This window comes from Ziziphus jujuba, chromosome 9 (genome assembly GCF_031755915.1).
Source record: "Ziziphus jujuba cultivar Dongzao chromosome 9, ASM3175591v1".
In the NCBI taxonomy this organism is placed as follows: domain Eukaryota; kingdom Viridiplantae; phylum Streptophyta; class Magnoliopsida; order Rosales; family Rhamnaceae; genus Ziziphus; species Ziziphus jujuba.
In genome coordinates this window covers 13,257,084-13,268,854 of record NC_083387.1, presented here as the reverse complement: position 1 = coordinate 13,268,854, position 11,771 = coordinate 13,257,084, and the positions used below count along the sequence as shown (strand labels likewise).

The window sequence follows — 11,771 nt, the reverse complement described above, 5'->3', positions numbered from 1 at the left end:
ATTTTAAAAAGTGAAAAATAAGGATAAAATTTATTAATAATTGTCATATCAAATAGCAATATGTTACTACTTTTTTTTTTTATTTGAAGAAATATATTTTACCATGATAAATGAAAATAGAACAGTGGTGATCTTTAATGAAAATTAATTATAATATTCTAAAATTAACTATGAAATCAAATCAATGCTAATACATGAGTTGATAAGATAATCAGATAGTTATAAAATAGACGAATGCAAATTATGCAGGTGGACCAACATCTACATTTTGAACCCTAATTTAAATAATTATAATAATAATAGATACAATAAGATATCGATAGTGATAATATATGTAATTTTTCATATCTAAAGCTAGAAGTTAAAAATTACATTCCAAGCAAAAAAAAAAAAAGTTAAAAATTACATAAGTTTGTCTGAAAATTTAGAAGGTTGTTGCTCAAGTTGTACTGCTGACTTATTAATCATACAAATATTAATCAACCACTGAACTGGAAAATGCCAAAAAGTTACTGACAATCATCAAGAGACACGTGGCAGAAAAGAGCAGAAGAGCAGTATGGCATATAGATCAGCCACCTTCCACATAAAAAAATTCACATGTAGAAAAGGGACCCACAATAACGGGTATTTCTAAATCGGACGCTAAAGATGTGTTTGGTAGTGCCTGGCCATGTGGGAATAATAAGGTCGAACTTCCCTCATGCTTCTCTGTCTCTACCTTCATAAGCTGTATTTAACAGTAAACCACCATCCAAACAGGGTACAAAATCGCATTTTTACTAAATTACCCAACGCCTATTTAAATCTCTGCCATCCTTCTCTGACTTCCTCACACAACGCTCACCCTCTCTCATCATCTTCCTCACACTCTCTGTTTATATCTTTTGTCTTCTTTTTTTTTTTTTTTCTCTAAGTGCGCACGTTAAGCAGGGAGAGTGCGCACCATAAGCCATGAATCGCAAAGCTATTTTCTTAATAGGTTTTATCTGCATTGTCGTAGCCGGTGTTGGAGGTCAATCTCCGGCCAATTCACCGTCTCAATCACCACCGGCTACTCAAGCTCCTCCCACCCCTACCACACCCACTGCTTCACCTCCAGCCAACAATCAACCGCCGCCGACTCCGGCAGCCACTCCTCCGGCTTCTTCCCCACCTCCGACAACTTCATCCCCACCGCCGGTAACTCAATCTCCTCCTCCTTCCACTCCTCCTCCGGTCTCTGCTCCTCCACCGGCTACTCCTCCTCCGGTTAGCTCTCCCCCTCCGGCATCACCACCACCGGCGACTCCTCCTCCGGCTACTCCTCCTCCGGCGACTCCACCTCCGGCATCTCCACCTCCAGCATCTCCACCTCCGGCAACTCCACCCCCAGCAACTCCACCACCGGCAACTCCACCTCCAGCACCCCTTGCTTCCCCACCGGCCACCGTTCCGGCTCCAGCTCCAAGCAAGAAGAAGGCGAAGTCTCCGGCTCCGTCGCCGTTGGGTCTCAGCCCAGGCAGCAGCCCACCTGCTCCTCCTACCGAAGCTCCTGGGCCTAGCTTGAACACCCTCTCACCTGGCCCATCTCAGGATGTGGTACGTCTTCTTCTACTTCCTTTTTTTTGTGTTTTTTTTTTTTTTTTTTTTTTTTGGTTGTTCTCTGTTCTCTGCAATGGTCCAATGGTTCTCTTCGCAGATCCGAGTTTTGTTTTCGATTTCTTCGTCGTTCGTCCAGTTCATTTCCATTTCATATTCTTAGGTTTAGTCAAAGGGCCAAAATTTTTCAACAGGGCGTAATGTAGTTGGAATCCAGTTGGTTATTCTATCGTAAGCTAGGGGGAGGGTAGCACTGGATTTGCCTTTGTGCTCGTGTTTCGAGTTTTTCCCAGTGTTTGTCGTGCTGGTGTCTCGAGCTTCATGTCTGAATCAATATGTGAGATCAGATGTGCTCAGGTTCACGTGAACTTGAGCAGATCTGATTGGTCAAAGCAAATGAGAAACAACCCCTACCACTAGATCTTTGACTCTTCCAGGGTCAGAGATGCTGACAATGACATGGTCTAAATCTGAAAGTACATGATAGTACAACAGAGGAAATAGAAAACAGTAGGCTTTCTCAGTAAACAGAGTTTTATATATATATATATATATATATTTTAAGCACATTGTAGACTCCTAGATCATATACAATATATTACTTTACTCATATGTAAAGACAAATGTTAAGCACACCATAATATAAAAATTCTCTTTCTTTCTTTTTTTTTTTTTCTTTAATGGAATTTGATTTAACAGCTTGGATATACTTTATAAAATGTTTTACTAAATTTCAATTATTTTCAAGCAAAGAAATTGGTAATGGTTTTTTATTATTATTATTATTTTTTTGTTTTAACATTTTATTTTCATGGGAATTTTGATGAGTTAAAATGGGAAATTAACCCCTTGTTATGATGAAACTTTTGAATGCAGAGTGGAGTAGAGAAGATGTGGAGCATTGGGAGCTTAAGCATTGGATGCGTTTTCCTGTGGTTGATGGTGTAGGGGAGATCAGTGTTGCCTCCCAGTATTATTCTTTTTTCTTGGTCTTGAACCAATGTCTATGTTATTTTATATTGTCTTTTGATATATAATATTATAGTATTATTGGTTGTCCCACTTGCCAGTTTAGCCCACATCTGGATGTTTTTTGGTATTTGAACTACATTACATTTTGTTGAATTCTTTGGGAGAATTTTGAGGGGGAGCTTTTGTATTGTGACTATTGAGGGTTTTGTATTGGATTATTTCGTAGTTCTTTACCTCTTTCTCTCATAATTCCATCTTTTTTCATTCTTTCTACTTTCTTCGCTTTTAATTGCATATGAATTTTTTCACTATTAAATTGTTGGTGTTAAAAGAATATTAATATATATATATATATATATATATATATATTATTTACCATTGCTATAATGGATACAAGAGGATACGATGTATAGTGCATGTCGACAAGGAGACAAATCAACAATTTACAGCAAGGGAGATATTCCCATGAAAATTAAGTTCTTGGATATACGTTTAAAAAAAAATATATATATATATATATATATTTTTTTTAATATGGACAATAATATTCAATTGGTTACCAATCCTCTGTGACAATGAAAAAAAGATCTTTCATTTGTGCGATTATAAATAATTGTGAAGTATATGTGAGATAACTGTCATCCCAGCATAAATAAATTGAGAATGAAACATGTTCTTTCAATATTGTGTGGGAATGTTTTACCAAGTCTGTCATAAAAAAATAAATTATGAAATGTTACTTAACAAATTTGCATCCGAATATTGAAAGTAACCAAAATTGGGAAAAAAAAAAAAAAAAGAATAACGATAACGCAATATGTCTTTTGGACATGTTTTCTATCTTGTCCCTATATCTAATCTAAAGCTAAATGGAAAAGACTTAATAAGTTTTGGCAGATTGCTTTGGTCTATCTAGTCCCTATATCTAATCTTAAGCTAAATGGAAAAGACTTGATAAGCTTAATTATGTTAACCAATTTTCTCAGTATACTTTTTATTAGCTTAAATATTTAGAAAAACATGCTTTAATAATATGAATTAAGAATATTATTTTATAATCATTTCATTAATAGTTGATCAGTAACTTATAAAATTTTACATAGATTTAAAAAACTAATTAGAGGCTTATTAAACTAATATATAAATATTATACTATACTAAATTATTATTGATCATGAGGAGAGTTAGAAGTTGTATTGAATATAACTGTTTTGATGAGGATCAATATAAATATATCAAGGGATAATTGTACTTTTATACTTTTAAAATTATTAAATTTCGTTTTAAGGATTTTAAAATCAATTTTCTAATATTGTTACATTTTATTTTTAAAATCTTTATAAATTGGTCCAATTAGTTCAAATTGACAAAACCATTAAATAAGGGTAATGTGCAGTGCATGTCATCTATAAATTTTATTTCTTAATTTATTTTTAATATTTTGCTATTTCTAATATGATCTACAAATTTGAAGATTTAAAAAAAAATATCAAATATTAAAAAAAAATTAAGAGTCTAAAAAAATATTGCTTCAAAAAAATTTCCAAATGCATGATAAAAAATAACAAATGTTAAAAAAAAATAAAATTTAAGAGCCCAAAAAAAAAATCATATGATTATAGAAAATTATGAGGGTTCGAAATAAATCCTAAATGTTCAAAAAATATTTTTAAGAACCCAAAAAAATTTCCCAGATGTTAAGAAAAAGTCAAAAAAAAAATCCAACAATATCAAATGTTCAAAAAGAATGTTAATATTTTCAATAACTAACTACAAAAATACTGACTTTAAAAGTTATAAATAACATATATTTTTTATTTTAAAGTTAAAATTTTCGCATCTAAACCAATATTGAATTGAAATATTAACTCACTACTTCAATGAGCATCTTGTAGTTCATAAATTTAGAGGCAATATAATCCTTAGTAAAGGCCATCCTACTCAATTTTCTAACATTAAAATATGTTTTAGACGTGGATAATTATTATAATAGATTCTCAACATATCATAAAATTCCAAATTCAGAAAAGAAATGGAATTCTAGGATTCCTCTTGAGGCAAATACTTTTATGCATAGTATCCAGTCAATATACTAGCGGGAAAATATTGAAATCATGTAGATTTCTCTAATATATAAATAAAAAATGATATACATTTTTTTTTTTCGCAATAAAATTTTTTTATACATTAAGTTCAAACTTTGGCATAGAAAATGGCTTTGGAACATAGAGTCAAAATAACAATGATAAGTGATAACTCCCAGATTATGGATTCAGCCCTAAAGTCTTTCTGATTAATGGCAAATCTTCGATCATGGCAAGGAAATTTTATTTATTTATCCGTTGATTAATTATACAAACTCCCTCTCTAGTTTCAGGGTTTTCATATACATCCTCCACATACTTCTCTTGCACTTTTAATTGTCATTCACATAGTTTAAGTCCCTCCTCAAACTTTGAAGTTTATATATATAGTTAACATGATTTAATATTTTTATAAACACAAAAATATTCTCAATGTAAAATATTAAAAGTAAACTTTAGAAATTATTTTAGAGCAACTGAAATAGCTTTGTCTATTACTAATCTTTTTTATAATATCAGAAAAAAAAATATCTACTTAAAAAATCCTTCTTTGATTGATCTATTCCAACACTGTGTCAAACTTATGTAGCAAATATATATATATATATATACATTGTCAATATGACTCTCCACTTCTGAATTTTCCTTAAAAGGTTAATTTTTTTTTAAAAATAAACTAATAAAATATTTGATTATATAATAACCATAATTAATTTTTATCCACATTACCATAGAAATAAAGCTGAAATACAGCTAAATTATTTTTATAATATCAGAAAAATAAATATCTACTTTAAGAAACTTCTTCGATTGATCTATTTCAACACTGTGTCCAACTTATGTAGCAAATATATATATATATATATATATATATATATTGTCCGTATGACTCTCCACTTCTAAATTTTTCTTAAAAAATTAATTCTTCCAAAAAAATAAACTAATAAAATATTTGATTAGTTAATAACCATAGAAATACAGTTGAACTAAATGTGCATTTGTACTATTTAGATTTAGACATTATTACTTTCCATTCCACATATAGAGCAATAGAACATTCACAATTGGAGATGATTTTATAAATAAGATGTGGTTGCCTTAGCATTAGTGATAGCTAATGCTCTTATAACTAAGATTTGGTGGCCTTAGAATTTTTGAAATCCTTAATTAGAGGCCAAAGATTATGCCCTACCCATCGAATTTAAACCTTAAATTTTAAACCTGTTTAAATAAAAAAACTTAAAGGTATCCATCCAAAAATGGAAATAAAAAAATAAAAACAAATATTACAGCATTGATTAAAATTGTTGATTTAACATTAATTTTAAGCTTCAAAGACAAAAAATAATAAAATAAAAAGCAACATATTAAAAGTTATTTAAGACAAAAATATAGTGGGACTGTATCAAATACAATGTAAATTGAAAACTTAAAATAATAAATATAAAAGGGATTATCAAAACAATTAATATATAAATTTTACATAACCAACATGGGCTCTACATATCCAGTCCAGTTCCGTTCAACAAACGAGCCATAGATATCTCCATATCTCCATGATAAATACGCGGTTTGGTAGCCTAAACATTAAAATTGGAGGATAGGCTAAAGATTAAAATTAGAGGGTCAAAATATTGAGGCCTTGTAATTTTTTATTTTTTATTTTTTTGTTATTATTATTATTATTTTATTTTTTGGTGAAGAGAAGGAGGGAACTTTCTGTAGATATTTTTTCCCCTGTTTTCTTCATAGTTATCCTCTTCATTCCTCGCTGATGGATCTCAATTTGAAAGCAGTGAAACAAACCCAATAAAGGAAGCCCAAGTTCTGGTTCTAGAGGTCCAAGATAGTCCATCGGACCTCATAAAACATGGGCTTACAGAGTGAAGTAAGAGTTAAATTTTGTACGAACCCAGATCCACATTCAAAAGCCGAACAAATAAATATATGAATAAATCGTGGGACAGAAATCTAATAATTTTCAAGAAAATCTGTTAAGGAAATAAAAAAGTATTAGTTTTAGATGTCACTGAGGCTAAAATGGTAAATGTATTGAACGGAAGATAGGATTAATGGAATATAGGATTTGTTGGGTTGGTTGATGTTGAAAGTTGGGAGCAAATTAAATGGAATGGGATTCCTGAAGTGGACTTGTACCTAATTATTATAGGTCCAATTTATCTTTGAGGCCCACTGGGTTGGCACCACAGTAAGTAATAAATCGGTGAAGAAAAATATTTGACTGTGAAAATGATGAATATTATTATTTCTATTGTGATTTTTGGAGAAAATTATTTGACATAATAAAATGTTCATTGGCATTTATTTATTTTTATCCCCAAAAGAAGAAAAAAGAAAACAAAGAAAAAATTCTTAAAATGACACCTAATAATAATGATGATTTTTTTGTTTTTCATGTACTTAACAAAATAAGCCGATCTTGGCATTTTCAAATATTTGATAGAAAATATGTATAAAAAAATATTACATATCACAGAAATGATAATAACAGTAAGGATTTTAGTATTTATTTTCTGTTTTAAAGAATATCATAAAAAGAGGAATTCTTAGGTCATGTTTGATTAAAAGAATAGTAATTTTTAAAAAATAAGAATTGATAATTTCTAAAAATAAAAAATAATGGAATAGTATAATTATTCATATTCTTTAGTTTGGTAGTAACAATGAAAAATTGTGCCAAAAAAAAAAGATAAAAAAAATTAGAAGTGTGAAAAAAAAAAAAAAAACATAATGTAACATGATTTATATTTCTCTATTTTAAAGAATATAAATTCTGAACTTTCTAAAAGCAGTAACAATTTTTTATTTGGAAAATTGTGATTTCATAAGAGCAGATAAGTTCAATTTGAAAAATCAAACCAGATTAAGGAGCATTAAAAAGTTTAGGAATACGTATTCTATTATATCATCTTATCCATAAACCAAATATGTTTTTAGGTTAGTATCATTTTTTATAGGAAAACATCTTTTATTGGTCCTTAAATCCCTTATTAGTACTTGAATTACTTTTAATAGTTGATTTAGAAATATATTTATAATTCATACGAGTTTATATATTATTCATATTGTTTTTCTAAAATTTTAGTATTTTATTAAATTCATATAAAATTTATATACATCTTTAAATTTAGTACTTGACGCAATCAAAATAATAACTTCGGATGATTTTCCATCCGGATAGGTTTAGAAGGATGATTTTATCATAAGTATACATGGTTATAATTTAATAGAGAGATGATAAGAACATTGTGGTAAAGCTGGCTTATGTGACATGGCATATCATCTAAATAATGTCATTTAAATATATTTTGAATCTTTGTATATAAAGGCTAAATGGGAAAGTAATAAACCGTCAGACTTGCATGGGACCAACGTTAATTGTTAGAAAAAAGAGTTAATTAAATATTTTTTAAATTTTGATTGATTATTTGTTTTTCCTATGTCACAATCAACATGGATGATATGGCTTACCACATACGTTCTTACTGTATATCAAAACTATGTATATATATATATATAACTATAAAGAATGGAAGTTCCTAATTGTCATAAAACAATACTAGGATACCTAAATTTTTCACCAAATTTTGTTTGCAAAATGATATGATAGAATGTTATTGGGTTCAAATTTCATAATCTAGGTTTTAGTTTTTGTTGACCTCTAATTTCTTTCTACATCATTTACTAAACAAATTTTGGTGGTCTTAACCATATTGAATTCTATATTTAAATATGTAAAAATTTCTAGTATATATTTTTTGTTCTTTTCTTTCCATAATGTAGCAACTACTGCCACACATTTTTTTTAGTTCAATAATGGTAAATTTACTAAGTTTTTTACCAATTGAAAGTAATTAGTGATATGATAATATTTTATTAGTTTACATTTAAAGTTTAGTTATCCATTTTAAAAATTTACTTATTCATAATTAAATTATATTAATTTTTTGACCAAAAATACATTGACACAGTGTTTGGAAATGGGTTAGGTAAACAATTGTTCGTAGTTAAATAATGAGAAAGGTTTTACTGTTCTTACTAAGTTTTTTTTTTTTTTTTTATTGTTTATTTTATTTAATTTTCTTTCCTTACTAAAGAAGTATTTTTTTTTTTCCGGGGGGAGTAAGAAAGGATGAGAAAGTTTTTTTTTTTCCCTTCTTTTTTTGGAATGAGAAAGGTTGAAGGTTCTTTCTCATTTCGCTGAAGTCTTGCAGCCATAGCAATGGTAAGGTAAAGGTCAAAAAACATGTGTCACTCACACGCACAAACAGAAGACCACACACAAATAGAAGACTATAGGGTAAAGTGAGATATTCTTTTTTTTTTTTTTTTTGTATACTTAAAATATATATATATATATATATATGGGTACACAACTAGTACAGTACAATTAATAAGGATCTATTCTAGGGCACTGCTACATTGTCAATAATGTGCATCTATCATTTTCTACTACATGAACTGGAAGTTTCCTTTGCCGACACTATTTTTCTATATATATATATATATATAGCATATATATTTCTAGTCTTACAACCTTATCACATATGGTATTTATAATTTGTATTGAAATGCTCAATTTGTCATCCAAATTAAGAGCATATCCTAACACTCCTGCTATATATGCTGCATTTTTTAATACTAAACTAGCCACAGATTTTGGAGTTGCAAAATCAATGCAAACGCCCATTAAAATATGCCATTCCACTTTATTACTATATAAATATATATACTACATATACCAATGGTTACACTAGCTAGATTCCACCTTAAAAAGAAATAGAAACATATATATATATATATAGAATGGAATGGAAGCATGGGAGTTTGGCTTGCAGTGGTCCATCTTTATTAATTAAATTGATGATATTAATTTATTTTTGTTATTAATTTATTCAATGCTATATTATATTGTTTATTATAATAGTATATTATTTTATGGCACTCTAAAATAGATATGACCTGGCCTTGCTTAATTTTAAGAAATATTTAAAGTGGTAGAATAAAGAAAAATACCATGTTAAATAGTAGTTTAAATTGTTACTGCTAAATTGTTTATTTTTACAAATTTTAGTATAAAAAAAAATAAATATCGCAATAAAAATTTATCATATAAACTAGTAATTATCATTTAAAAAACAAATACCAAGGTTTTAAGATAAACAATACTAATTCCAATTTAAAGCGGAAGCTTATATAAAAAAAACAAGAAGTTATTTTCTTAAAAGTGAGAAAAGCCTGCATGGTAGTATGTCTAATCCGAAAGAAAATCTCATACACAATGTTAGACAATGAGAAATATTAAAGAAACTAGGTGAATGGTATTTTATTACAAGGATTAAAAAACATGTCTTGATGAAAAATTGGATCTTGATTTTCACATGTGAACATAAAAAAAGCCCAACCTGACATGAAATTAATTAGAAAAACACCATTGAAGAAATCTAGAAATCTAATTTTAACCGTTAATTCAAATGGTTAATTATATGTTAATACTTTATATTTTGGTTAGATTTTATATTGGACTATCTAATTTAAAATATTCAAATTCAAATCTTCAATTTACAATTTATTTTAGATTAATCTATTTTTATTCCCAAATTGTTTAATATAAAGTTTAAAAACTAAAAAAATAGATTATTTTTAATATAAAGTTTAAAAACTAAAAGAATAGATTATTGTTAAAAATTTATTTGTGAATTAGATTAATATAAAACAAATCATAAATTGAAAATTTGATTTAAAATAATTCATAATGTTGCAATCAAATACAATATGGATACTAAAATATATTTAACCCTTAATTTAGACATCGAAATAAATATTGTGACATGAAAATAAAGAGGGAGATGGAATATATTCAATATCTGAGCAAATTGTTCGCTAATGTTGATAAAAAGATTTTTGTTCAAGATTCCACCATCACCTAATTACTTTTATATTTTCCATAACCGAAATAATAAATGGAATTTGATGTGACACATTCACGTGTTTTTGTTTGATGATTTATTTATGAAATGGACCTGATACAATGGGAAAACTAGCACACATCAACTCTGGGAATCCGGAATCAAACAGAAGAATGCTTGATATTCTTTCTTCTTTTGATAGGCCTCTTTTTTTTTTTTTTCTTTTTTTTTTTTTTGGGACTCAGATTTGTAATTTCCACCTCCCAATTACCTTTTTTTTAAGCTTTATATGCCCTAATTATAGCTACTCGTTAACAGCCCAACATTATGAATATATATTTTTTTAACCTTTTGTAGTAAAAAATTATTACTTAATTTTTACACACACATGGAGATATCTTGCAAAAAGGGTTAGCAGCATTTTACCCCAAAATATATATATATACATTATGTTTTTAAAGAAAATTATTGTAAATGATAAAAAAAATATTGTTTAATAATAAAATAAATTTGAATCAAACAAGTTATATAAATTGTATATGGTTAATTTCTTCAAATACAACTGTCAAAATACATGATTGTACTTGTATGACAGAAAAATAATAATTCAAAAAGCAATACAATACAAGTGTTCCTTAAAAAAGCAAAGTGGACAAAATAGTATAGTTCAGAACCCGTAAAACATAATTATCTCCTTCATAAACTATAAAAGTAAACCGTTTTAACCATATGCAAAGTTTAATTTTCTCTTTGACAAATCCTGTAAGAGATCACATATTTATTAATGGCGGCCATTTTAAGCTAACCCAACTTGTGCAGAACTAAATGGTACCATTTCTTTTATTGCTTTACTTATCTTCTCTAGCACAAGATGTTAGAATCAGAATTATTTTTTCCCTTTTTGTTATTGACCTACAAATAATGCTCCAAAGGGTATCTTATTGTCATAGACAGATAAGCAATGTGTGCTTAATTTCACAGTTACTTCTTTTTTCTTTGCCATTTCTCTCACAATATAAATATAGGATGGCAGTCCAGCAGAGAAAAATTCGGAAACATATAAATTTATATAAAGAAACAAATATAACTGTCATAGGAAAAATGGGAAGGAAAAATGGTAAAATTTCATTTGCATTGAAAAAGTAAAGAAAGTTTTGTCAAAGATTCCACTTCCTGATTCTCTTTTATGCTGTGTAGGTGTAAG

At 28.3% G+C, this 11,771-nt stretch overlaps 1 protein-coding gene across 1 annotated transcript; it reads left to right on the top strand.

Moving 5' to 3' along the window:
- The first annotated feature begins 823 nt into the window (after positions 1–823).
- On the top strand, positions 824–2,826 carry LOC107415764 (classical arabinogalactan protein 9). The gene is made up of 2 exons (XM_016024154.4): positions 824–1,581; positions 2,458–2,826. Exons 1-2 carry the CDS (start codon positions 955–957, stop codon positions 2,527–2,529), a joined length of 699 nt encoding a protein of 232 aa, XP_015879640.1. The 5' UTR covers positions 824–954; the 3' UTR covers positions 2,530–2,826.
- Positions 2,827–11,771: the final 8,945 nt, after the last annotated feature.